The sequence below is a fragment of the Macaca mulatta genome, chromosome 9, assembly GCF_049350105.2.
Source record: "Macaca mulatta isolate MMU2019108-1 chromosome 9, T2T-MMU8v2.0, whole genome shotgun sequence".
Taxonomy (NCBI): Eukaryota; Metazoa; Chordata; class Mammalia; order Primates; family Cercopithecidae; genus Macaca; species Macaca mulatta.
In genome coordinates, this window is record NC_133414.1 from 79683832 (window position 1) to 79711744 (window position 27913).

The following is a 27913-nucleotide window of genomic DNA, read 5'->3' on the forward strand; positions in this document are numbered from 1 at the left end:
CCTGTCCCAGGCTGCTGTGAGGATGACAGAAGAAGAGATGTAAGAAGGAAGGCATGAGGGCTGAGACCCCTGGTGTTGGGTCCCAGACCTGCCCCTCCCTACTGGCCGCCTGGGCCCCTGGCTCACTGCCCCTCCCTCCTGGCCGCCTGGGCCCCTGTGGTTCACTAACACTCACCCTCTCGCCCTTTGGTCCTGCTGGGCCTGGAACTCCAATTGGTCCTGGAGTACCCTGGGGAGGGGAAAGAAAGCAGAGGTGAGGGTCCCCACATGCTGGGGAGCCCTGGGTGCCCCACCCAATGCCTGGAGATGAGCAAGGTCCAAGGCCCAGTTTTCAGGGTTGGCGAGGCCAGGCTCGTTCAGGGCAGTCATTCGACTGGGCCGTGATCCTCTTTGGGTTCAGGGGCTGTTGGGGAGAGAGCACCTCCCCATGCCTCAGAGCCAGATTCGTGGACTGAAACCCTTTTGCTTCACAACCAAGCTTGCCAAGGCTGAAAACGGTGGGAGAATGGTTGCTTAGTTTTGCTCCCAGAAGCACTTGGGAGGGAGTGGACCCATCCCGGGGCAGGGGCCGGGGACTGGCACCCTCTTTGCTGTTGCAGCTCCACATGCAGCGGGAGGGTCTTCATGCCACAGAGATGGATGCAGACGCACACACAGGGGCAGACGATAGAGGGTGGTTCAGCCAACGCCCACCCCGCCCACCCACCGCAGACCCACAGCCCTGGCCTCAGCCTCTGGCCGGGGCCTTCTCGCCCCACTCGCAGGCCTGCGGAACTGGCTGGATTGGGGGTGAATTAGGATGCCTCAATGTCTGCACCGACACTGGCCTGGCAGGGGGGTGTGTCATGAGCTCTGCCAGCCCGGGGCTGGGGGCGCTGGAGTCATTGGAGCACATGGCTTAGACATGGAGCATCAGGGCTTGCTCTGGCCTCATCCAACATCTTCTCAGGTACCCAATTCACAGCCTGGCCAGACCAAGTCTTTAGTTCAGCATCTCCTATTGGCCTCAGATGAGGACAGGAGGAATGGGTTGGGCTGTGGGCAGTTTCCGGTGCTCTGAATGCATCTGCGAATGGTGGGGCATGACTTACTTCACAGGAGACAAAGAGTGGAGTAAGACGACCTCAGGGCCCTCTTTCCAACCACAAGGGAGGAAGGAAGGCTGTAGGCATCCATAATGGCACAGCAGAAAGTAAAAGGAGGCCGGGCGCGGTGGCTCATGCCTGTAATCCCAGCACTTTGGGAGGCTGAGATGGGCGGATCACCTGAGGTCAGGAGTTCAAGACCAGTCTGGCCAACATAGCGAAACCCCGACTCTACTAAAAATACAAAAATTAGCCAGGCATGGTGGTGGGTGCCTGTAATCCCAGCTACTTGGGAGGCTGAGGTAGGAGAATTGCTTGAACCCTGGAGGTGGAGGTTGCAGTGAGCTGAGATTGCGCCACTGCGCTCCAGCCTGGGGAACAAAGCGAGACTCTGTCTCAAAAACAACAAGGAGTCAGCTCAAGCCAGCTGTTCAGCGCAGCACCACGGAGTCACCTGGCTGGCCTTGCCTCGGAGGCCTACAAATTCCTGGGTATTGGAGAAGCTCCTTAGCCTTGCCGAATGTCAGTTTCCCCGTCTGTACCACATGTGTCTGCCTCCTCGACTGTGCCAGGTTTCCATGCATGAATGCATAGCAAGCATTTGGTGCTGAGCCTGACGTGTAGGAAGTGCCCAGTAAATGTTAATATTGGCAGGGAAGGCTTATTTTTCCCTCACATTTTCCCTTAAAGTTAGGATACTGATTTTATGAGGAAAATAAAGCCTCAGTTCCAAAGGGATGGAGTGTGTGAATTTGTACTTCTTCCCTCAGTCTAACGTAAATGGGAGAAGCCATTGAGAGGAAAGTGTTGGTTTCTCTGATTGCAACCACAGATCATCCCCAAGCCCTGCCCCACACCTGAGACAGGCGTGCTAGGTGGGGGAAGAATGGAGACGGAGGGACTGTGGCGAAGGAGCAAAGCCACAATAACGCCTGGAAGCTGGGGCATGCTCTCCGCATGTAAGGGTTTAGGGTGTGAACTCCATCAGTGCAGGGAGGTGGGGGGCTCTGAAGAAGTCTGTCATCTTAGGCAAGCTATGCACCTCCTATGTATGAGGGCACAGAATAGGCTTCAGTAAGACGGGGCTCTCACGGGGGTCACTCTTGACCCCCCTACCTCTAAAAGCTCTGGGCTTCTCTTGGTGCTAGTTGCAAGTGCCCCCGGCCCCCTGGGAAGACCCGTGAGCCTGTGCTTCAGCGCATCCCCTATGCTCCACACACGAACCCTGGCAAGGTCTCGCCTCCCCTGAGGGTGGCTCTAGCCAGCTAACTACAACTGCATGCAGGCCATGGGCAGACATGGCCTTGAAAGCCCTCTGTAGGACAGAGCAAGATCTCCCTGGCTGGAAGCAAGTGGCTGGGTACACAGAGCTCTCGTGATGGTGCCCGAGCAGGGACTCGAGACTTGAGGGCGAGTGAGCTCAACACCCTGCGAAGGTTGACCTCAGAGGGCGCTCAGGGGAGGGACCCGAAGGTGGACAGGAGGGATGTTTCCTCCGATCCTTCAGTTGTTAGTCATAAGCAGAAGGGCCAGGTGCTTTCTGGTCAAGAGTAAATGATACCTGTTTTCTGGAATAAGAAAGAATGGAGGAAGAGAGGACCCAAGTGTGCCTCACTTGCTCTGTAATGAACCACCTTGTTGGGTTGCAGGGCGGCTGTGGTGTCATAGGCAGTGCAAGAGTGGTCAGAATGTGCATAAGACACAGAGCTGGGCCTGGCTTCTGTGCACCTACAGGCTACTTCTGTCCTCAGCCTTCAAAGCTGTCCTACCCCACAAATACCAGACTGGTGGCTGCACAAAACTAGGAGGCCCTCGTGGGAAGACAGGAGATGGACAGAGCTCACAGCATGAAGACAACACAGCATGACGGGCACACACAGACACTGGTGTGTTTGGTGAGGAGAGGCCATGGCTCAAACCTCCAGGGCTGGGCACCCAGGCTGGACTCAGCATTCCTTTGGAATCAGGAGCGGTGCTGCTGGAGTGGCCTCCCACCCCACACCTGGCAGGTTTGAGGTCCCTGGGTGTATTCTGTGGACTGGGGCATTCAGATGAAGGCCAGCCATATTTGGTCAAGAGGTCGGAAAAGGCCCTTCAGAGCATCGATGGCACCTTTCTGGTGTCGGAGGTGGGACAAGGTATGATTCACTGGGAAAATGAGGTCACAGTGGGACAGACAAAAGGGATCACAGGCCAGGTGTGGAGTGGGGTGGGGTGAGGGGTGATGGAGAAGTGACACTCACCGGTGGCCCAGGCCTGCCGTCCAAACCTGAAGCTCCCTGGACGAAGGGCACAGTTTGACCAAAAGAAGGGGAAGAGAGGATTGGGAGGGAGAAAAAGGGAACAATGGGGAGGGAAGAGGTGAGTAAAGCAGTGACTCTGGACAGACATAAATGCTGGTAATCAAACACAACTGGAGAAATAAGCTTGGGAGGACAGGGGATGGTATTCACATGGAAACCAACGAAAACATGGAGACACTGAATGCAGTGGCCGGCTGCTGAGCAGGCTGGGTGGAGGTCGGTGCGGATGGCCACCTGCTCCTCCCACTCCCACCTCTCCTTTCTCCCTTTTTTCCCTCTCAGGAACCCCTCTCCCTTCAGTGTTATGGGGAAAGGGATGCAGAAAGGAATGCTTGGAGAGATGTCTTGGAATCAGAGCTGTGCACCCTTCCCAGGACAGGTTTCACTGGGGAGGGGCCCCAGGTGAGGACGGCTCTCCCATCCTCTTTGCGTTCCTGTTTGGATCAGGCCATGCTGTGGTGCCCCTGAGGGTCTCAACCCTGGGTGACAGCACCCAGTTGTGAAATCTGGGTAGGAGTTGGTCTGCTTATCCTTCAGCCTGGGGAAATGAGTTGGCTCTTAGATGATATTACAAATGACACTTGACATTTCGCTGGCACTTTACAATCTGAGACGCTCAACCCAAACTCGATCCATTCATATGCTCCCAGACAAGGGCTCTTGTGTAGGCAAAGGCTTTGGAGGCAGCGGACTGGGACAGAGGTCTAAGGCCATGCATTTCCCGGAGCAAATGGGCAGCAGGTGGGAAGCTAGGAGACCAACCTGCTATCAGCACCCTCACTCGCTCTTGTCCGGTGAAACACATGGTTGGTGGTGGTGCCAGGGGGCGGGGGGCACTCCTGTTCCAACCCTGGGTTATGAAGCTGCCTCTGAAACCCACCCAGGAAAACCCAGGGACCCTTTTCTAATGATTTCAATGTGACAAGTCAGGGAGAAAGCAGCGGCAATACTCTGGCCCAGTAAGGACTGAGTGCTTGAAAACTGCTTCCAACTGAGTCTCAGCCTCAGAATTTCAAATGAAAAGGAAGTCCCTAGAAGAGGGAGGCAACGAGCTGCTTCTTCATGGAAAAGGTGTTGGGTAGGACTCTGCAGGGACTCTTCTCACATTTAGGACCACACGATTCTGGGACCGACCTTGACTCACTGGGCTAGAGAGCTGTGGTTCTCAGCCCTGGCAGCACATTAGAATCTCTTGGGGGCAATGTTAAGTAAAACATGCCTGGGTCCCACCCCATCCCAGCCCGATCCAATTCAAAATCTCCAAGAGCGAAGCCCGGGGTGATGGTAAGTTTGAAAAGCTCTCAGGGGATTCCAGTGTGCAGCCAGCATTGAGAACTGCTTCTGCAGGGCAAATGGGGGAACACTCCAGGATATGCCTGGAGAAGCAGGCTGCTACTACGTGGAATAAAACATTCAGGTGAAACCTGGAAACAGAATGGTAGCTACATATCCATGTACTTTAAAAAAATGCAGCATTAAAACTCAGTTGTCTTGTAGGTCTGGAGCAGAAGGCACAAATTGGAGGCTTTCAGGGCATATGTGGGCCACTGACATATTTTGTATGGTCTGCAGTGTTGCAAATAATTTTGGTCTAATGTTAGAAATGGAAAGATTTCACATAAAACACCAGATGTTTAGCTTCCTTTGAAAAATAGGAAGATCCAGAAATACCAGCTCCGCCTTCCTCCAAGGCAACAGTCAGCTGAGCTGAGAAGGGACGGTTCCCCTTAAAAAGGGATAAACGGTCTCTAGTGTACCACAATCCCCTCCATTCCCTAGTGTCTCCCTCAGGTTTGTGTTAGTTGTCTTGTATGAATATGCTTGTTCTGTTGTTTACTTAAACTAAAAAAAAAAAAAAATACTTCTTTGTACCCATGCCTCTATCAAAAGTGAGAAAATTAATGATAGAGTAGGTACTTTGTCTTTCATCTGGCACTTTCCTTGTTTATATTAATATTACTTGCTTGGTCTCCGTGCCTTTTGCATTTCAACCCCTGACTGAATTCTCCAGTGTTCATCAAGGGCGTCGGGGCCGTGAATGTGGATAAGGAGAGGTGTGGTTGAGTGGGGCAGGAGGCTCTTTAATAGTAAAGAGCACTTAATCATTCCAGACACAGCGTAAGACATGGGAAAATGCCTGCTAAAGTCATCAGTTTTCTGTAGTCTGTCAAGCAAATTGGCTTCTTAAATATTCCTACGTCGAATGCATTCATGAGGGTATAATTATACCTCCTGCATTTGCTGTTTGGTTGCTGTGATTGTATTAACCAGGCCTTCAAGCTCTGCCAGGTGGGGGTAACTGGGCTTTCCATTGTTTCTCTGCTCGTTATGGCTACCTGGGGTGGGAACTGGCCTTGAGCCCAGGACAGAGGAAGCCTGAGTGGTTGGAAGGAGTTGCTTTGCAAGGCCATGGCCTCAGAGCAGCCTCTGGCTTGGCCACCAACTTTGTATGTGACCCCCAGTGACCCACTTTGTTCTCTGGGACCATCAGTGAAATGATGAGATGGATTGCTAACATCCCTTCCAGCTCTTGGAAGAATGCCAGAAGAATGCCAGCCTCAGGGGAGGGTTAGGGGGCATGGAGCCCCGGCTCCAGGGAGGGTGGTGGGATGCGCTCACCTGCACACAGGTGAGGCAGTGAAGAGGCCATCAGCCCTAACCAGCCCAGCCCCATATCATGACATGTGGACACCTTCCGAGCAGCTCCCCACCTCTGACCTGGGGCCTCTGGCTCTGGGCAGGCTGATATCAGAGATCTCCAGGAACCCAGGAGATGAATGGCCTGGGCCTGCTGGGACCACAAAGTCTGACTTTGTCTGTGCCTTTCTGCCATGACCAGTGCTTAAGAGGGGAGAGCAGGAGTTCTCTTGGGGTCCCTCTGGGAAAATGACTGTAATGGAGACTATCTCCTTGTCCTACTACTTCCAAACCCTCCAAGCTTGGTTCCCATAAAGGCAGCAGGCTTTGATTGCTTCTGAACCAGTCTCAAGCAGGGCCTGAAGCTGCCCTACCAGCTCAGTGTCCCTTGGGGTGGGGGAGCCTGTCCTCTTCAGCATCGCCTTTCCCCAGCACCAAGGTGGGGCCTGGGCCCACAGGAGGAAGAGAATCAGAGCCTGCGGTCTTGCCCAGGTGGGAAAACCAAAGCATGTGGAGCTCTGCATGCTCAGACTCTAGAAACTTAGCTTTCCAGTGGCTGTCTCCTGGTTCCAGCCCACACCCCTGCTGGCCCGTCGAACCCACCAGTCTTGCTGGGTCCAAGGTACTTACGGGTAGTCCCAGGGGACCACGGTCTCCTTTTTCTCCCTGGATGCCTTTCTCTCCTTTTGCTCCATCTAGTCCTGCTTCCCCCTGGAGGAAAGGGAGAGGGGATGAGATCACACAAGGGCATGTCCTATACAATTCATTCTTGCATTCTGGGGTCCTGGAGACTGGGGTGGCATTTGTAGAGGAGGGAGGAGTCAGGGGTGGCGGGCTGAGGATACCAAGAATCCCTGAATTCTTAGCCTACTCCCGCCTCAGTGTGTAGCCCATGTATCCTGTGGGAGCTTTGAGAGCCCCATAGAGAAAAGGACTAGGTGGTGGGGGGATAAACCCACAGGTCAGGCCTTGGCACAGGTGCCCAACTGCATGGTAGGAAAGCGGGAACCTTACAGAGATTTGCTTAGTTGCCTGAGATGCTACCTCCAGATCCCTGAGGCCCACAGCCTAGTCGGGAGAACAAACTGCCCCAAAGTCTCTTGAATACTGGGGCACGAGGAAAGGGCCATTGTCACACCAACAGCCTCCAGCCCCCTCATCCATTTGAAATGCTTGAGGGGAGGCCAGGAGAGCCCAGTGCAGAGTCCCCCCAAGCTTGACCCGGGGAGGGGTCCCACCCTATGTTGCTATCTGTCTCCCACCTCTACTCAGCATGAGTGAAGGGGCTGGGGCAGGTTTGATAGGAAAAGGATTTTAACCATTGGCTAAGAATCTAACCTGTCACTTTGTGGGGTGGTGGATGGGAAGCTTCTGAAGCCAAAGCATGCCAGGTGTCAATGATGGATGCTAAAGGGAACCTAGGACTTCCCCCTGCCCTGACTGGACCCCCTTGGCTGGAGTGTCACATAATGCCTTCTAGGAAAAAGGGTCAGCTGGTCTCGGGTGCATTTTCCCTCTTTTCTACTAGCACTGACATAGCGCCTGTCATGTGACTTCTCCTTACCTTTGGTCCAGGAACACCTTGGAGCCCCTGCATTTGGAATAAAACAAGGTGCATTAGAACTGCATCTCTAGTTAACACAACTGCCTTGTCCACAAATGGAACACAGAAGAGCAAGGGTTTTGGGTGCAGAGTGTGGTTTGGGGTCCCTGCCCATAAGAGGTAGAAGGAAATGCTAAGTGGAGGTCATGCTTGGGGCTTCCTAGGGAATAGTCTGAGCCAGTCTTTTCCAGCCAGGACTCACAGAAAATCTCTCTGTGGTCCTCATGGTTGACCCAGAGTCTCATGAAAGAAAGATGCAGAGGTAACACAGCAAACATTAAATTAATACATGCAAAGTGCTTGGAACAGTGTCTGGCATCCAGTAAGTTTCAATAAACATTGGCTACTATCATTATTCCTACTGCTACTTCTACCATCCACAACAGAGGACACCAGTGCCTTGGGGACCACGAACCACACAGAGGCATGGACCAGCATCTGTTGCTTCAGGGTGCTTGGGGACCCTCTAGGGGCAATGCACAGGGGTCCAGTGGTTATATTTCTGTAGCCAAGGAAAGTCAATCCAGTGGGGCTGGGTTTCTTTCCTTCCTTCCTTCCTTCCTTCCTTCCTTCCTTCCTTCCTTCCTTCCTTCCTTCCTTCCTTCCTTCCTTCCCTCCTTCCTTCCTTCCTTTCCTCCATCCCTCCCTCTCTCCTTCCCTCCTTCCTCTCTTTCTTTCTTTTTTTTTGAGACAGGGTCTCACTCTGGTTGCCCAGGTTGGAGTGCACTGGTGTGAACTTGGCTCACTGCAGCCTCGACCTCTGGGGCCCAGGTGATTCTCCCACCTTAGCCTCCTGAGTAGCTGGGATTACAGATGCGTGACACCACACCCAGCTAATTTTTTGTATTTTTAGTAGAGACAGCATTTCACTATATTGCCCAGGCTGGTCTCAAATTTCTGGACTCAAGTGATCCACCTGCCTCAGCCTCCCAGAGTGCCAGACTGGTATCACGGGCATAAGCCACTGTGCCAGACCGATGGGTCACTTTCAAATGAGGATTGAGAGAAGCAGACGTTTGATGGCAAAGGGTGAGGTAAATGTTGGGCGGAGCTTATAGACAAGGGATCCTGGGGCTGCCCTACCAGTCAGCTATTTCCAGGAAACCAAGCAATGTGGTGCCCCCAGGATGGTGCTGTTTAACATGGGAGGGAAAAGGAGTGGGGAGCGGGGTTTGTAGACTAGGAAATCCCTCCCTGGGAGGAGGAGGTGATAATGACTAAGGATCAGGTTGAGCCCAGTGACTGCCATGGAGAAGGGACATTAGTGGACTGGCCACTGACAAGCCCTCTAAACTTTCTGGAGGTCCGGGAGGCCCCTCTGGCCCCGGCGGCCCAGGAACCTAAAAGCCAAAGGGGAGCCCTGTTACACTTGAAGTGGCCCTCCCTCCTGACAGGGACTAGGGCCCAGCTGGAGACTGCAAGGCCGGAGGAGGACATGGTTGCCCACTGGAGGTCAGCTAGTGACTGCCCAGCACAATATCCCCCGAAAAAGGCTCAGAATAGGTCAAAAACTCATAGCAACCCAGTGGCCTGCTCAATGTTGAAAAAAAATTTCCAGGTAATCTAAAGATCTATTCTTGATTTTTCTTGGAAGTAAAAAAGACAGCAAAACACCAGAAGATCTAGCAGCACTAGGTTCTTGTTCATGCATGGCAACAATTGCCTGGAGTGGAATAAGAGTTTTCCCCTCTAGGTGGGGCATGACATCTTCAGTTTACTCCAGTCCCCACCACTCCCTATTGTCTTTGACCCAGAGCTCTTGCAGTCATTTTTTTGCATGCCTGGCCCTTGTAGATATTTGAGTTTGAGACCCTTGGCTTAGAGGAGCAGAGATTGGTTATCTGGAATGTGGGGAGACTGAGCTGTTCCTGAAGATTGCTCCTCAAGTCCCCAAGGTTTGTTACAGTCAGGATGGGGACTGCTGGTCTCTGTTTCCCTTGAGAGCAGATGCAGATTGTGGTAGAGGAGATTCTGACTGGACAGTGAAGATGGAGGAGCTCAGGGCTATCTCCTCTATGGAGGGTGGTGCCCATTGCAGCTTCTGTCTCTGATGAACACAGACATCCTTTTGTCCACAGGCAGCCATTGCTGGGTCCTTCTGAGCTTCTCACCCCGCCTCGGCTTCGGGGCTCTCCTCAGGTGCCTTGTCTTCCCGTGGGCAGAATTCCCTGGAGCATGGCCAGGGGAGTGACTCCTGTGCCAGGCCACGACAGAGGGCACCCCTACACTGGGCAGAAAGGAGGTCACTATTGTTTCCTGGACCTGTGGACTTTGTCGCTCCATCACAGTCTCCTTGCAGGGAACACAATCTTTGGAAACTCTGCCTTCTTAAAAAAAGTTTCTCATTTTTAATAAAAGTTTACCATTTTAATTCTTATTATAAATAAGTGGTTTATGTATCCTAATCATGGTATTGATTATACAAATATCTACATGCATTAACATTCACAGAACTGGACATATTCCTGAAGTAAATTTTGCCTGTGTGGTAATTTTAAAAACAATAAAAAGGTTTCAAAAATTTAAACACTTTCTTGATATATCAGATGTGCTTGAATATATGTGTATACTTTTGATATTTATATATAATAAGCATATAATTGTATATACATATATGTATATGCTTATGATTTCATATATATATAAAATTTGGTTTTCTACTCTTTTTCACTTAATGTGAAACTGATTTTTCCATTTTTTATATGTTCCCCACCAGCTTCCTGGTATTAGTGCTGTGCTATTCATTGAGCGTAGTGAAAATGAGTTGTTACATACCCAGGGCTTAGTGCAGTGCTTGGCACGAGGAAAGCACTCAGACGTGGTGACTATTACTACTATTAGTATTATTACCATAAGTTATTTAATCCTTTCCTTCTTGATAGAAATTTAGGCTGTTTCCAATGTTTAGTTTAAATACTTCCGGGAGGGACAGTGGGCGTATAATGCTTTTCCTGAATTAGGATCATTTCTTTAGGAGGCTCTCCATTTCGAAACAAGTACCATGCACATTGTACAATCAGGTCTGTTTCACTACATTCAGATGGGGCTTGGCAAGGTGAACCCACCCTGATGGGGAGTAAGAAGGCTTGGTGGTCCCTCCCATGGGTCTGAGGTGCTATTTGGGTTGCCCAGACTCTGCCACCAAACATCCTGTCTCTCACACATCCTTGATCTCTGTTGCTTTCCTGGTTCTTGCCCCTGAGTCTACAAATATGCCTGATTTTCCGCTGTCTTTTGAAAACCTTGCCTCCATCCTGACTACTTCTCACTCAGTTGTTCTGTCTTCTCCTCCTTTCACCATCTCACTTCTCAAAAGAATAATGCCTCTATCTGGAAAGCCTACCTCTGAAACTTTGTGGCAAACTCCTACAAAGCCATCAAGATTCTGCCCAAATAGCACGTCTTTGGGGATGCTTGCCTGATTCCCTAAGTTGCTCCCATGCTAGTGCCCATTATGGGGTACTGTGAACGGCGAAGGGACGGTTCTGTTTATTTTCTTCCTTTTTTTTTGTTTTGTTTTTGTTTTGTTTTGAGGCAGAGTCTCACTCTGTTGCCCAGGCTGGAGTGCAGTGGTGCAATCCTGGCTCACTGCAACCTCTGCCTCCTGGATTCAAGTGATTCTCCTGCCTCAGCCTCCCAAATAGCTGGGATTACAGGCGCCTGCCACCACTCCTGGCTAATTTTGTATTTTTAGGAGAGACGGGGTTTCACCATGTTGGCCAGGCTGATCTCGAACTCCTGAACTCAAATGATTCGCCCGTCTCGGCCCCCCAAATTGCTGGGATTACAGGCATGAGCCACTGTGCCTGGCAAGTTCTGTTTACTTTCATATCTCCAGACTCTAGCACCAGGACGGAAGCACAGGAGGTGCTCTGTGAAGGTTGCTGAGAGATGTGGTTTGAGAAGACTGGAGCAGTCCAGAGGCTCAGTGCCTGACCCACGGTGGTGCTCAGTAAACGTAAACGTCAGGCAGTTGCAAGCTTCATTCTAAAGCATAGAAACACTGTGCATTCTGCAGAGACTGTCGTTTGATGGGTCTCTATCAGATTATCTCTCATGTACCTCTGCTCCTGGATCGCCCTTCTCCCCGGCTTCTCCTTTCTCTCCCTGTGGGCACAGAACACCACTGCATGAATGCCAGCCCTTGGGAAAGGCTGGGACAGGCGTACCCTCACATCCGTGACAAACTAGACTGGGACGCGACTAGTCTAGGGGTCAGCAAGGAACACTGTGGAGGATGTGGAGGTGTCAGCCTGCAGGACAGAAGACTGGGCAGGGACTGTCATCACTGTCTTGAAGAATCTGAGGCTCTAGTACAGGAAGGAGAGGCTGATACTCTCTATGGACTGTGCAGCAGACAGGCCTTAGGGTGACCTGTGACTTTTTTCTTAGCCATGGAGTAAGGCACATGGCAAAGGTGATGGAACCTCACTTCTATGATTACGTTGCAGATTATAACATACATGCCATACAGATGGTGACATATAACATATGTTAAGATTATGTTACAAATATGTTACATGAACACACAAACACACATGCACACAGCTCTGTCTTGCTAGCACTAGACACTAGGGAGACCCTACTGCTGGCCTTGGCCTTGAAGATGCCAGTGGCTATAATGTGAACTGTCTACTGTGCAGGGGGTGGGGAGGGCGGGGGCGCAGGTGGCAGGAACTGTAGGTGGCCTCTAGGAGCTGAGTTCTGTTCCAGCAAGGAACTGGATTCTGCCAATACCAGTGAGCTTGGAAGGGGATCCCTAGCTCCAGATGAGAATGCAGTTGGCTGACACATTAATTGCAGCCGCATGAGACCACGGGCAGGGGACCCAACTAGGATGTGCCTGAACTCCTGACCCACAGAAACTATGTGCCAATACATGTGTATTGTCTTAGGCCACTACCTTTGCAGTGATCAGTTACGCAGCAATAGATAATAAATATGGCTCCAGAGGCTCTGAGGGGTCACCCGGGGGAGGCTGACGAGGGAGCTTCCACACCATATCCAGGAGTGCTCCCTCCATCCTGGGGCTGCCCCATGGCGCAGTGGACAGGTCTGGAGGCAGTGAGCTGCCCGCCTGTGCCAGCTGAGTGAGGAGTCCTGTACTGGGTCAGACTTGGGACTGGTTGACCTCTGAGGCTCTTTCCACTTCCTAGAGGAGAGTTCTGAGACCAAGCTTCTAGAACCTTCAAACTAGGTTGGTGCTTCTAGAGGCCATCATACTGTGAGCCGAGGAAGTTGCAACTCCTGTTTACACTCAAATGCGGTAGCCACTTGTTAAGAGGACCCCCTCTGCCTGCTCCCAGGCTGGGTAGGCAGGCTTGGGGTTAGGGCAGCCTCATCACAGTGCCAGGCGCCCGCTAGGCTGGTGGCCGCAGGGAGGACCCTCGTCTGTGGCTGCCTGCAGACAACCTTGACACCCAGCCCTCTGGCCTCACTGTAAACCTCAGAAGCCCAGCTGGACTAGGCAATCCTGCCACTCTGGTCTGCTGTGGCCACCAGGTTCTCCTTCTCTCCCCAGTTGGGCTGTCTAGACCCTACAAAATGACAACGATTTCTGTTAGTGGAGCTCAAGGTGGTCTTGCTGAGTGTGACCAACTGTGGCATGCACAAGATGTGGCTCCCTTGCTTCAAGGGTAGGTGCCTAGGATGGCACCCATTTCACAGATGGAAACCCCTGAGACCCAGAGAAGGCTCCCAAGTCAAGTTGGCAGCCTAGTGGACTGGGCGAAGGCCCCGTTTCTGTACATGCAGCCTCTCCTGGGTATAGGGCTTCTGTACACTTTCCAAAGAGGCAACTCTAAACCATGACTTCATCTCCTTCCCAGCAATCCAGTGAGGTATCCAGGGAAGACATTGTTATTGCCATTTTAGAGATGAGGAGATGGAGGCTCTGCAAGGCTCAGTGGCTTTCCCAAGGATACAGCTGACAGAGCAGGACTTAGGTCTCCTGAGTTGGGAAATTGGCCTTCGTAAAGTGAGTGACTTGAGGGGAAGCTGAGTGAATCCCCCACCCCTAAGTCCTGGCCCCAGGTTTCTAGCCCAGGCAGCAGCTGGCACCATGCAAAGTGCAAAGAAGCTCGCATCATGCTTGGGAGTGGCGTATGCACGGAAGGGCAGCCAGCCGTGCCACTCACCGGCGAGCCTGCTTGTCCTGTCTCTCCTTTCTCTCCCTTTTCTCCTGGGCTCCCTGGGTGCCCGTTTTCTCCTTTCATTCCTGGAGGTCCATCCTTTCCTGGGGGGCCTTGGGGACCAGGAGGGCCCATGTCTCCTGGTTTACCGCGAGGTCCCTTTAGAAAATACAAACAACGCTTCTTAGACACATTAATGGAGAAAAGAGAAGAGAGGGAGAGAGAACAGAAAAGTCCAAAGGCCTTGGCTCGTTGGTGCTTGACTGGGGCAGGCAGAGAGAGCCCAGCCTGGGTCTGCCTGGCTCCTCCTGGGGCTTGCAGGGTGGGTCCCTCTCCCTGCCCCTCCCCATCTCCCCTTGCCCACTGGGCTCACAGCAGGGCCAGTTCTAGCGCCATCCTGCCCCGCCTCCTGCCCCCAGGGCCAAGACTGTCTTCAGAGGTTTGATTGGAGGATGTCTGTTCATACCTTCTCCCCATCGTGTCCTGGAGGGCCTGGCAGACCAATCTCCCCCTGTAGCCAGAACAACTAAAGGTGACTCTCAGGGCAGAGACCATAGCAGCCATCAATTACACATTGCTTAGTGCACCCGGCATCCCTCTCCACACTTTCCCATAGAGTTTGCTCATTTAATTCTCACTGTGTTGCTGGGAGGTATGCACTTGCAGCCGCTCTTCAGTAGACAAGACTCCAAAGCACAGAGTTGTGTGCCTGAGGCCCACAGTCAGTGAACTGGGGACCAGGATCCCAGTCTGGACACTCTGGCTCCATGTCCATGTTTTAGCCACAACCTCCCACTGCTACCTCTGAGAGCCCTAGGTGCCCTTAGCTCCCTTGCAGAAGGGTTCTTGCCTTCCTGTTTTCCCTGAGTGCAGAACCCCTGCCCTGGCTGCTCCACAGGGTGCTCCTTTCATCTTCACACAAGCCAAGCCCCTTCTTTGGGTCAGGTAGGGAGTTAAGGGAGGTGGGAAAAAGATGTAGGTCCTACCCAGAGGAAAGGGCAGGGAATTCTGCCTGACAGATCAGGGGAGGCGTCAAAGAGGAGGTGGTCTTTGAATTGGGCTTGAAAGATGAGAAGGGCTTTGAAAGAAAGGGAAGAGGGAAAGAGACTTGCAGGGGAGAGGACATCATGAGTGGGAGACAGAGGGGCAGACCTTCTGAGAAAAACACAGGTGGGTGGAGTGTAAAAGGAAAGCAAGGGCAGGGACTGAGGTGGGAGGATTGGGGAGGGGCTCAAATGCGGAGGTCCCTGATGGGGTCCTCATTCCTGCTGTGGGTCTGGGTGGGGCAAGGGCAGGGGTGTGTCTAGACCCAGACCCCACCGCATCAGAAAGCTCTGTGAATTACAGGAGCCCAAGCAGATGGCAAGGGGAGGACAGAAGAGCAACAGCGGCTGGGAGGTGGGTGGGTGGGGCCCTTGGTGCTTTGGAGCAGCAGGAGGGTATGGCGGTGGTGCTGGGAAGATGAGAGGGTCACAGGAGGAGGGGAAGCCCTGGGGTCGCTGCCCTTGCAAGGTCTTCACCCCCTTTGTCAAGACAAGATTTACCTTCTGGCCTGGAATCCCTGGAGCTCCAGGTGGGCCAATTTGCCCAGGAAGACCAGGAGGCCCCTAGGAAAGAAAGGAAAGACACATGGAGAACTATCCCACTGAGGAGGGTAGCCTGTCTCCTCGAGGGCTGTATGTGGAGGCTGGCTTGTAGAGATAAGTTGTTTTCAAACCTTTCTCCAGTGATAGAAGCACATTTGTTTGCAAAGAAAATAACATGGGGAACCCAAAATGCAAAACATATAAGCACCAAGTGTGACTGGGTTGAAGTGGAGGTGGGGTTTGGAGAGCCACGTCCAATACCCTCTCCTCCTTCTCTGTAGGGCACCTCTGGCGACCCTTTGGGTTCCAAGAAACTAAGTCTGACCTTCCCCAATAATGACTTAAAAACGTCTCCAGGAAACAACCCAAATGCCCATCAACAGGGGAATGCATAGTATGTCCATACAATGAAATACTACTCAGCAGGGAAAAAGAACCAAGTGCTGATGGCGAGAGTGCATCTCAAACACATTTTGCTGAGCAAAAGCAACCAGACACAGATGCTGTGTGATTCCATTTACACGAAACTGTAGAAGAGGCAAAAGACACATCTAATCTACAGTGACAGAAGTGACAGCAGAGCAGTGGCGGCCTGGGGCTGGGAGTGACTCCCAAGGTACATGAAGAAATTTTCTAGAGTGATTGGGTGGTGGATACCTGGGTATATGTACTTATCAAAATTCATCAAACTCTACACCTAAAATGAGTACCTTTTATTATGTGTTAAGTTACACTTCAAGGTTGATTTTAAAAGAAAAAAAAAAGTTTCTGGAAAAGTTTTATTTCCAATAGCTATTTCACATTATTATTATTATTATTATTATTATTATTATTATTAAGACAGAGTCTCACTCTGTCACCCAGGCTGGAGTGCAGTGGTGCCATCTCGACTCACTGCAACCTCCACCTCCCGGGTTCATGGGATTCTTGTGCCTCAGCCTACTGAGTAGCTGGGATTATAGGCACCTGCCACCATGCCTGGCTAAGTTTTGTATTTTTAGTAAAGACAGGGTTTCACCATCTTGGCCAGGCTGGTCTTGAACTCCTGACCTCAAGTGATCTGCCCACCTCAGCATCCCAAAGTGCTGGGATTACAGGCATAAGCCACTGTGCCCTGCCAAATAATATATGTTAATGTCTCCAAATGAAACTCATTGATTCCAGAACCACGTCATTGATAGCAATTTCTGGGATTGGGACGTCACAGAAGTGGTGTTTGATTTTGAGTTTGTGCCATCCCTAAGTGTGTTCTGTGTCTCATAGCCATGAAAAAATATTAGGTGAATTGAAATTTCAGTAGTCAGAGAACCACATGATTTCTCCTCCTTAGAAGTTAAACTTGGTGGTAGTCATTTTAACTACAAATATTTACCAACAGCCTGTCACCAGTAGGCACCTGTACAAAACCCAGGCTTGAAATTCCCTGGTTTTCCAAGTGCAGATAATGAAACTGATTTCTAGGAAAGGGGGATATGTGGGAGGTTGCTACTAGTTTTTCAGGGTAATGGATTTAATTAGCTAAAAGTTGGGAAAAAAGAGAAACATTAGAAACATCCTCCTCAGTACTGCTATTTCCTTGACATAGCTGTAAATAGAATCCAGCATTTGTATTGTCACCAGAGAGCACAGCTGTATTGGTGAAGAGCCTCTACATGGAGGACAGCCATGACCCAGGGCATGGGCAACTCTCGAGGCCCACCTATCAGTCCTGACCCATCACCTCCAGCTCAGATCATCGTCTGCCCCAGCCCTGTTGGGTTAACCCTAATCTGCAGCCCAGGGCCTTCTTTCTGGAGGGGAGAAATCAAGTCCTTGCTTCCAGGCTGCCGTCCCCAGCCCCCAGCCCAGTGCCCAAGGAAAGCCAGGAGGAGCAAGACTTACCATCAAGGCCAGTGTCCGGATCTCCTAAAAAACCAACACCAGGCAATCAGTTGAAGAGCAAACCAAGAGCCAACTGGAAGGTTCTCACTGCACAGTCATGGAAACAGGGGATCTGGGCCCCTCAAAGGAGCATGGGTGGAGGGGGACCCTCGCAGGTGGGCTCCATGGTCCCCAGACTCACACCACCCCCACCCCCACCTCTCGATGAGGTTTGTAATCACTGGACAGAGAATATGCAGCATCTCCTAAGCATGATTATACTCTAAGGTTGTCCTACAATGGACTCAGGCACACCCTGAATGGACTGCAACCTCTACTTCACTTTACTGAAAGGGAAGGAAGCACCACCTCTTATTCTTTCTAGTCACCATCTGAGGACCCTCCTGTGTTCTTTCCTCTTCTCCCAGGACCCAGATTTCCAAGTTGCCACGCACCTCCCTTTAAACAGGCACAGGATAGCAAAATATGGAACCACTCAAAAAACAGATCAGAGAGATGACTTTTGGCTTTAAAAGAGGATTTTACACCTTGTAAATGGAGTCACACATGGACACAGACTCCTTTGAAGAAGTGATTCTTAAGCAGGGGCAATTTCTTCCCCCAAGGGATAATTGGTCATGTCTGGAGACATAGTTTGGTTATCACAGCTGAGGCTGGGGTGCTACTGGCATCTAGCAGGTAGAGACTGGGGACGCTGCTGCACATCCTACAACACACAGGACCGCCTCTCCCCCCACCACAAAGATTCTCCAGCCCCAAATGTCAACAGTACCAAGGCCGAGAAACCCTGCTTTAAAGGGTGGGGAGCGGGAGCTCATGAACTGGAAACAGGATTAAACTGACATGAAAGGAGATGCGTTCCAGGAAGATTTTCTGCTGTGTGAAAGGGGGTTATGCATACGTTAAAGAAATGGGGCCCCAGTACCCTGGATGGGCCATACCTTGTGGGGTGCCAGGATAATTCCACTGTGGCACTCAGGGGCCCAGAGGCAGGATAAATGGCCAGCTGGGCCCAGACAGACAACCCGGCCACCTGGATGCCAGTAATGGGGCCATTTGCCAGGAGGCTACACAGCGGGAGGTCGAAGGAGAGAAAGTGAGGAAGCAGCTCTCCTGGAAGCGCTGCCTGAGGGCCTGAGGGCAGGGCTCCTACTCAGCTGTGTGGAAGGGCCCCCTGATCAGGGCATGGTGCAGAGCCCTGAGGTCCATGAGGATCCTGGCCTCTGGGCTGGACCCTGCTCACCTGGAGAGCCTCATTGATGTTTCCATTGTAATCCACCATCTCTCCTTTCCCTGGTTCTCCCTTGGAGCCCTAGAAGGCAAATGAGATCTCAACCCAGGGCCTGGACCAGGAGGGCCTGGACGAGGAGGGCCTGGAGAGCGACTGTGGCCTGCTCTCTATCCGCCCACACTGGCTGCACCTGGCTGCACACACGTGGACCCAGAACAGCCAGCGGGGCCCTGGGGATTCCGAACACTCTCAGAGGATGCTCAGGGATTGCAGAACAAATGGAGGACTCCATGTGAGAAGTCTGGGCTAGGCCGAACTGGGAAGGTTGGGTCCACCTGTCCTGCCAGTCAGACCTCCCACCTGAGGGCCAGAATGCTCTTCCCCTCCTTCCCTGTCAAGACCCCAAGGTCAAGCCTGTGAAAGGAAGATTAAAAACTTGGGACCCCAGTTCACTCGGCCAAAAGAAAAAAAAAGTTAAGCTGAAAGCTGAGTCATGCAAGAAGCTGCCTTTCCTTTTGTTCCGAAGCAGAGAGCTACAGATAAAAGGTTCAATATCCCTACAGGTAGCTGCTCCACGTTCACCTTAGCTTACGTAAAGTGCCGATTTACTGAGCGTGAGACTAATACATAATCAACTATTCTGCTACTTGCTCCTTTTTCCTTGCAATGTGCGAATTACCATACCCTTCCTCTTTCCCCTCCAGCCTGCTTTTCCCCTTTAAATATCGAAGCCCTCAAAATCATCTTTGGCAAAAGGCACAGACATGTCTCTTGGGCATGTGCCCTTAACCTTGGCAAAATAAACTTCTAAATATTAATTGAGACCTGTCTCAGATGCTTTTTGATTTACCAGCTGCTTCACACTGTGACTCCAGGCGAGAGAGGCACGTACCTTGGGGCCAGCTGGTCCCTGTTCTCCAGCTGCTCCAGGCTCCCCCTGTTGCATGACAAAATTGGAGCGAAGTGGGGATGAAGTTGGTACAGAGAGCCTGATGTCCCTAGATGGGCCATGTAATAAGGGCCAGGAGGCTCCTCTTAGTTCTTAGTTCATAGAAGTGCAGGTTCCGCCCTTTCAGGAAACATCCAGGGAACACCCACCCACACTCCTCTGTCCCTCTGAGTCCCTCTGGGACTCGGTTCTGAGTTCTGGGTCTGAGTTGCTCCCACTTCAGACTCAGTGGCATTCTTTCTGCCGCTGAGTCTGTTCATTGTTAGTGACTCCCCTTGGTCTCTCTCGCACCTTTTCCCCAGTCCCCTGAGTCAGTTGCCTCCATGGGAACAGGGACATTTGCTTCTCTTTAATTCTATTCTGCTCAGGTATCCAGGGCTCAGCAACTTTTTGCCAATTATCTGGGTGTCAGTTGCCATCGAGAGCCCAAACGGTTCTTTTGCTGCCCACTCTACTCGTGAAAGACCCAGAATGCCGAGTGAAACGTGGAGGGCCAGGAGGGTCTCAGGAGGACATGGGTGTATGAGCACCCACCTCCCAGAGTGGGCAGGTAGAAGGATTTGTTCCTGTTGCAAACAGGACAGAGCCATGGGGAATAGATGAAAAAGCGGTGTAACTTGTGAAAAACCAAGCGCAGTTTCAATTTTTCTGGGATAATGAAAGACAATTGAAAAAACCAAGATAGATAGAAAGTAAAAATAAAGGAAACAAGAACCCTTTGGTGTGACTCCTGATGACCCTGCTCATGGGACGTGGAGCCACTGCTGCCTCTGGGTAACCCGCTGTCTTTCTCCTCCACTGCCACAGCACTTTAGCCACTGTGAACTCATGAGGGACGCAGCAGCCTTTCATAGGGAGTAGCTGGAGAGAAGCAAGAGCCCCTCATTTACCAGTGGCTTGGGAAGCTCTGTGTCACTCCCTGGTCAAGCGTCCCATCCCTAGACTGGCTTTTGCATGACTGCTGTCTCAGTGGATGACTCTCTAAAGCCCAAGCCAACCAGGAAATAGGGAAGCCAGGGGTCATGGCCAGTCAGCCATGGGCCCTGAGGGATACCCTGAGGGCTGGCTGGGACGATTCTTGACCTCCCAAGCTGACCCTCATCTTGCAGCTCTGGGATGTGAGGGTCTCTGTACCTTGTCTCCTTGCCGCCCTGGGGGGCCGACCTGGCCATCGACACCCGCTTCTCCCTGGGGAAGAGGAGAGAGTTGGGATGAGGGCATGCTGGGCACCTGGACAGCTGCTTCTGGGGGAAAAGATGGTCTTGCCGCTCATGCCCTGGGTGTTGCCTTTGGGCCTCTCTTTCCCCGATGGCTTCAGCACCTCCCACTGTTCCACCTCCCTGACTCCTACCCACCCTTGGGCCCAGCCCAGGTCTTGCTTCCTCTGGAAGCCCATCCCTGCTTTCCTCCCCTGCATTCTGTACCCTTTACTGGTGTCCACTCTGCCCTGCCAGGCCCTCCTAGGCCCACGCAGAGCCCAGCCCGTGGCAGGTGGATGCGGGCGGAATGAATGAGTGTATTGCCCCAGGTCATGTAGAGTAATTCACGCTTTCCTTCTGAGCTAAGAAAGAGACCCCCTTCATTTCTCAGGGCTGCTAAAGTAAACCAAGCAACACAGGAGGCATCTGCTTTGGGAAACCCAAATCTTACCATTGCACTTTTCAAGCAGCAAAAGGAAAGTGAGGGCAGTTTCCATTTGCAGCTGCCTCCACTGCTGCCACCTACCAGATGTGCTGGTACCAGGTGGGGCCCAGCTGATAGTTGACCTGCAACCTACTCAGAGCCAAGGTGGGGGGCCTCTTGGCTGTCCTGAGGCCCTGAAGCCATCGGTCCCTCGCTCAGTTACAGCACAGCCATTGAGGTCCTGCAGCCATTGCGCCCTGACTCAGTTACATCAGAGTCATCTGAGTCACTGGGACTATCCATCTGCCCCAGGGAAGACCTCTCCTCTGAAAGGTCCAACTGTTATCTGCTTGGAAGCAGGCGCTGGGTCCAAATGACCTTTTTGGAATCCATGGGGAAAACCACACATCTGGAGCAGGGGAAGGCTAGAGAAGGCGGGATGTCCGGGATGTAGAGTCCCCGAGAACGGGCTGAAGACAAAGTCCCCAGGTAAATGCCTCCCCGACACTGATTCCAGGGAACACTCACCTTTGGCCCTGGGGGTCCAGGGAGCCCTGGAGGGCCAGGTTCCCCTCTGCCTCCTCCAATGGAGTTGCCAGCATCGCCTTTCTCTCCCTGAGGGTGGAAGGTGGAGTTAGCGTCCCTGGTGTGGAGGAAGGTCTAGGCTGAGCACTGGAGGGACACTATGGAGTGTGGGCCCCAGGATGTCTGGGGACCGACCAGGGGCCTTCAGAACCCCAGACTGGTCTGATCCAGCCGTGGGATTTGAAGAGAGATTGGAAGTGTGTACTGAAGGGCAACAGGTTTAGAGCTGACACAAGGGACCCTTCGAAACTGGGTCTGGAGCAGTGTTTCTCAAAGCGTATTCCATGGAACACTGCTCAGTGGGTTGAGAATATTCAAAATGGGGAATAACATTGTTATTGGTGGCCAAACTATGTTAAGCAATGCAGCATTAAATAAGGCTTTGCAGACCCCGCCACTGCAGGGTGCTCCAGCCTCTAACAGGCTGAGGAGCACTGCGACTCTCCAGGAGCCCATCTGATTATGCACACCTCCCCTAACTTATTTTGGCCTCATCTTTTTTTTTTTTTTTTTAAATTTTTAAATTAAATATCTTACAGAGCTCATGAACTGTGGGATGCATTTGCAGAGCTGGTACAAAGAAATCTGACCGGGTCATCGCTACCGAATTCTTTACATTTAGACATTTTATTTTTGCCAATCAGGGCCTGCCTATGGCCCCTCTCCCCCAACAAACAGAATCTGTCTGTGTTCCAGCTGCCTTTCCTGCAGTCTGGGAGACAGACACATCCAATGCTGGGGCCCGTGTGGATGTGCAGGGCTGGGTATGGGATGTGGGTGACAAAGGACCTGAACCCTCATTCAGAGTAACACCTACCTTCTGCCCCAGGAGGCCAGGAAGCCCAGGGGAGCCTTCAGCCCCCTTCTCACCCTGCAGGGAGATGCAGACAGTGGGGGGGTTAGGAACTGTCTCTGCAGCAGGTTTGGGAAGCCACCAGCCCCACAGCTTAGGGCCTTGCCTTCCCTTGCTCCTGCCTCCCTGCTTCTGCCCCCGGCTGGCTTTCCGAAGGGCTCCACTTCCTCCTGGCCCCCATCCAGGCTGGCTACTTCCATGGGCTACTTCGCATTGGTGACATCTGCATGACTGCTTTCCTTATTCCCATGTGACCCGGGCCCTTGTCATTCATGCTGGGGAGAAGTCACACGGGCCACAGATCATAACAAAGGTCAGAAGCATCTAGTCTATCCTGGGGATCTCCTGGGAGAGGTGAGCAGTTCAGAACACCAGTGGTTGGGCAAGCAATTCCTTTTCACCACTCTGCTCTTCTTCAGATTCTTAATGCTTAGCAACTAAGGCCCCCGCGTCTTTTCTAACACCCCCTCTCTGCCTCTAGCTATAACCAGCTCATCTTATTTGGACATAGGGTCATCGCAAATGTAATGAGTTAGGATGAGGTCCCACTGGAGTAGGGTGAGCCCCTATCCAATGTGCTGATGTCCTTATAAAAGGGAGAAATTTGGGCACAGACATGCACATAGGGAAATGCCATGTGGAGATGGAGGCAGAGATTGGGGTGATGCGTCTATAAGCCAAGGAATGCCAAAGATTGCCAGCAAGCTCCAGAAGCCGGGAGAGAGGCCTGGAGCAGATTCACCCCCTTGGCCCTCAGATGGAACCCACCCTGCTAACACCTTGCTTTTGGACTTCCAGCTTCCAGAACTGTGGGACAATGAATTTCTTCTGCTCAAGCCACCCAGCCTGTAGTACTTTGTTACCACAGCCCTAGCAAAATAATACACTTACCTACTCAGCTTCTTCCAGTACAGAAGAACTCCTTTCTCCCCCATGACATGAATCATAGAGCCCCTTAGAGATACTGAACCCCATTGTCATTTCACAGATTTGGCGGGGGAAGCCCCAGGAGGTTACGTGACTGGTGGCCAACCCCTTACTAAGTCAGTGGCAGAGGCGGCTTGAGCCCCTGTCTCCCAGTTGCTCTGCCTTTTGGGACACAAAGGCTTCACAGAGCAGCTGTCTTGGTCAGCTCAGGCGGCTATAACAAAGTCTGGGTGGCTTTGACAGCAGAAATGTATTTTCTTACAGTTCTGGAAGCTGGAAGTCTGAGATCAGGGTGCCAGTATGGCCAGGTTCTGGTGAGAGCCCTCTTCCTGCCTTGAAGATGATGGCCTTCTTGCTGTGTTCTCACAAGGCAGAGAGGGAGAAAGGTCTCTCAAAGCTCTCTCTCTCTCTTCCCTTTCTTCTAGGGTCACCAATCCTATTGGATTAGGGCCTCAACCTTATGGTCTTATTTAACCTTACTGACCTCCCCAAGGCCAAGGCCCTGTCAAAATACAGCCACACTGGAGGCTTCAACATATGAGTCTGGGAGGGACATATTCAGTGCATAGCAGTGTCCAATATCAGGTGAGCTTCCAAGAGCACCCCACCAGCAGGGCTGGGGTATCAGGTCAGCACAAGAAGCTTTGCTACCCAAGGCCCAGGGGAGAGGCAGTTCTCATGTGTAATAATGTGAGCTCAGGGCTCTGGGCTTATAATTTGGTCAGATGTCTCAATGAACATTCATTCCAGCTGGAGCCACAAAAGGTACCACACCAAGTCTTTGGGTGTCTTCTCCTTGGCACCTGCCCCAGGGTAGCAGCTGAATGGTAAAGTGGCCTGAGGCTGGCCAAGAGGGGTTGTGGAGGGCCAGGCAGAGGCCCTGGCAGTGGGAGGGAGTCCCCGCTGCCCTGTCTTGCCTGGGCTGCTCCTGCAGATGTGCTTAGTCTGGGCATCCTTCAGAAGCAGGCCAGGTGGAAAAGGAAAGGATGTGGGTCCTGACCTATGGAGATCCTCAGGGAGCAGAGGTGGAGGGAGGCAGGTTCCTCCTTCTGCTGGGCTTTCTGTTGGGTAATCAAGGCTGCCCAGGAGAGTGGGTGTGCTCTTGAGGTGGGTTTCTGAAGCTTGGCCAGGCCATCCTGCCACTCCCCTCATCTTGGGACACATGCACCAACAGCACGCTGCAGGCGACACACCAGCCACGGAGGAAGGCCAGGGAGCAGGGGACTGGTGAGGCCAGGACGAGGGGGCACACGCTCAAATACACGATATCCTACCCTCTGCCCCCTCTTTCCCAGCAAACCTGGGGGCCCCGGCTTCCCTTCTGCTCCTGGATCTCCCTTTGGGGTAAGAAGAGAAAGTCACTGATAAGAAGATGGGGCAGGGAGTGAGGGGTAGGATGGGCAGTGATCATTGACCAGCATTTCCAGAATACTTGTCCCTTAAGCTCTTCCTCTTTAAAAAAGGGTGTTCTGGTCAAAAAAGTTTTGAAAATGCCACATAAGATATTTCCTTTTGAGAGCTCCTCAATGCACATTTAGCAAATTAAAGGTTCTGAGAAGGTCTGCAGCAAAGAAACCTGTGTAATATTTCTAACCTAGTATTTCTCAACTTTTTTTCTTGTCACATCTCTTATTGTCATACAAGAGGGAAAGAGAACCCTGTAGGTGCAGGGGACAATAGTCACTGCCTGCTGCCGCTGGCATGCCTGCAGGCCAGGACCCAGGGAGGGGGAGGCATTTGCAGTGTGCTCCTGACCAGTGGGCCCTTCTCTGCTCAGCCAGGTCCCCAGCCCCAGGCCAGCCTCAGGGGGACCAAGAGCAAAACAGCAGCAGCGCCTCCCACCTCTGCCCATGACCAATGCTCTGTGCAGCCCAGAACATTCTCTCTGTATCAGTACCTTGGTTCCTGGGATCCCTGGCTCGCCCTGTGTGGAAAAAGAGAAACAAATGTGAGACACAGAAAAAGCAGAAACAAATGAGCAAGGCACCTGTTGGTGGAGGTGGGGTGGGGGGCAGTCGGGGTGGGATTAGTGAAACATCTGGCCAGCCCCGGCTCTTCTCTGTTCAGGCATCAGGTCCCAGGCCAAAGGAGGCCTATCAGGCTACTGACCCTTAGAAGGTTCGGCCGGGCGCGGTGGCTCAAGCCTGTAATCCCAGCACTTTGGGAGGCCGAGATGGGCGGATCACGAGGTCGGGAGATCGAGACCATCCTGGCTAACATGGTGAAACCCCGTCTCTACTAAAAAATACAAAAAACTAGCCGGGCGAGGTGGCGGGCGCCTGTAGTCCCAGCTACTGGGGAGGCTGAGGCAGGAGAATGGCGTAAACCCGGGAGGCGGAGTTTGCAGTGAGCTGAGATCCGGCCACTGCACTCCAGCCTGGGCGGCAGAGCAAGACTCCGTCTCAAAAAAAAAAAAAAAAAAAAAAAAGAAGGTTCTGTTCTTCCCCAGGTGAGGGGCGTGGCAGGTGGGAGCATAAGTGAGGCAGCCCAGGAGGAAGGAGAGGAAGGAATGGGCATTTGGTTTGGACATGGTGCCCCCTGGAAGTGCACCTGCTGTGAAGATTGAATTTGAGCACTTGTTTTTCCAGGCTATCCTCGCATCTGCCTGCCAACCAAATGGGCAGTCAGGGTGGGGGTTCTGGAGATGAACTCCTGCTCTCTCTGAAGCTTTGGAAGCATATAGCTACTGAATTACAGAGCATAAAGGAAAGATCTGGGCTGCCTTCCTGCTGCCTTGGTGCCTTGGCAGGCTAGTGAGTTGAGGCAGGAAACCTTCGCTATTTACTTGCAAGGCTTAGTCACACATCTGTGGCTCAAGGTTATGCACCTGGCACAAATGTTACTTTGAGAAAAATGTTTCCAAATCCTGTATGCCCCCTCATTGGTCTGCCAGCCACCCCACTGAGCCTAAGATACCCAGCTCTGCCCGCTCACATCTCTCCCACCCTGTCCCTGATGTGTTGGTTGCAAAAGTCCACTGACCTTCATCCCAGCCACGGCAATTCCAGGAGTGCCCTGGCAGAGAGAGACAAAAAAAGGTCCAAAGACATTCTGCAGCGAGGGGGCAGCGGCGGAGGGTAGGGGGGGGCGGTGCAGTGGACAGCCTCCCCATGGTGCGATGGGAAGGAGGACCGCTCATTCCTCCCAACCCCACAACCACCAACCCCCGCTGGGAGGTGGGGGTGCTGAGCTGATGCCATGAGAATGGACCCTGAGGAAGGGGCTTTGTGCAGCTTAGTCTGCAGGGCTCCCTGGGCTTCCCAACCACCTGCGTGGCTCCTGGCCTCTCCTAGGAGGCACAGTGGGGACTGTGGGGCACCAGATGGGGCTGGGAGGGGGTCCCTGGGGTGGAAGGGGGAGCTTCATTGGAATATGAAAGGAGGAGGAGATGGGAGGGGAGAGGGCAGGAGGATGGAAAGCCACAGGAGAGGGGGGCAGAGTAGATGACAAAGTAAAGGGGCTGATTTCACCAGGACAGTCGTCCCCAGTGTCTGATTGACATGACCCTCACAGTCAGCTCTGCGCATCTCTGCCCTCACAGACTGGGGAGTGGCTGGAGTGAACCCTGTTTTCGTATCAGCCCAAGGCCACCTACTTGGAGAGATATATGATGCCCAAAGTGCCCCTTAGTAAATCTCAAGTGGAGGTGATTTTTGGGGGTCCCTACTCTCCACTTGGGTCTTAGGACTGCAGTGGAGCTAGGGGTACCTGAAATGGCTTTTTATGACCCAGAGATACCCAGGAGGAGGCCGCCCACATCAGGGCGCACTGATGAGAGACCACAGTGCTGCAGCTGGGAGAGCCAGGGCAGGCAGAAGGAGGCCCAAAGAACTGGGACTCCAGAGTGTCCCTGGAGCTGGGGAGAGAGGGATGGGCGCTGGGGGAGGGGCCTTGGGGCTGCTTGGGATGCGGGGAAGGGGGAGGTACCTTGGCTCCATGCTTGCCGGGCATCCCTGGCATGCCCCGTTCTCCCTGGAGGAAGAAATGAGAAAGCATGAGGAGAGGACCAGACTCGGGGCCTGTCAGCCTGCAAAGACATTGGTGAGAATGGCTTGTCTGGAGGCTGGGATGGCTGTCCCGCTCATGTTGAGCTCTGAGGACCCTGCTGGTGGCAGCTGTGTGGGCCCCTGCCCTCAGCTATGTGAACTTCCAGGAGGGCCCAAGTTACAGGTCACAGAGCAGGAAAGGCCCCCAGAGAGAGAGGCTCACTTAGTGGAATGCAAGTTCAGCAAGGGAAGCGACTGGCCCAAGATCTACCTACCACTCCGTGGTTGAGCTGTACCTGGAACTTGGGCTGTGGGACGGGAGCAGGGGCAGGAGCCACCCATTGGCCGCTTACCTACTGCACACCTTCCCTCCGGTCCCTGCCTGGGACTTCTTGCCTCGTTTTCACTCCAGCAGCTTTGCTAGGATGGTACCTTCTGGCTGAGCCAGACAGGAGCTCTCTTCTCTTTTCATCTGGGGTTCCTTTCCCTTCCAAGTCCTCTGGGTCTAACTCTTCCCAAGGACATGTGTCGCT

At 52.5% G+C, this 27913-nt stretch overlaps 1 protein-coding gene across 1 annotated transcript in view; it reads right to left on the reverse strand.

The window, feature by feature from the left end:
• The window catches only part of COL13A1 (collagen type XIII alpha 1 chain), a 92512-nt gene that overhangs the window by 15339 nt on the left and 49260 nt on the right, over positions 1–27913 (reverse strand). The window contains exons 16-31 of the mRNA XM_028826552.2: positions 27322–27366; positions 26377–26409; positions 25292–25318; positions 22432–22485; positions 21558–21644; positions 20541–20594; positions 19350–19394; positions 18470–18538; positions 17227–17250; positions 15304–15366; positions 14226–14270; positions 13766–13918; positions 11691–11735; positions 7590–7616; positions 6656–6736; positions 176–229 (exon numbers count right to left, since the gene is read on the reverse strand). Coding sequence (XP_028682385.2) covers positions 176–229; positions 6656–6736; positions 7590–7616; positions 11691–11735; positions 13766–13918; positions 14226–14270; positions 15304–15366; positions 17227–17250; positions 18470–18538; positions 19350–19394; positions 20541–20594; positions 21558–21644; positions 22432–22485; positions 25292–25318; positions 26377–26409; positions 27322–27366 — 906 coding nt within the window. The remainder of the gene's footprint in view (positions 1–175; positions 230–6655; positions 6737–7589; positions 7617–11690; positions 11736–13765; positions 13919–14225; positions 14271–15303; positions 15367–17226; positions 17251–18469; positions 18539–19349; positions 19395–20540; positions 20595–21557; positions 21645–22431; positions 22486–25291; positions 25319–26376; positions 26410–27321; positions 27367–27913) is intronic.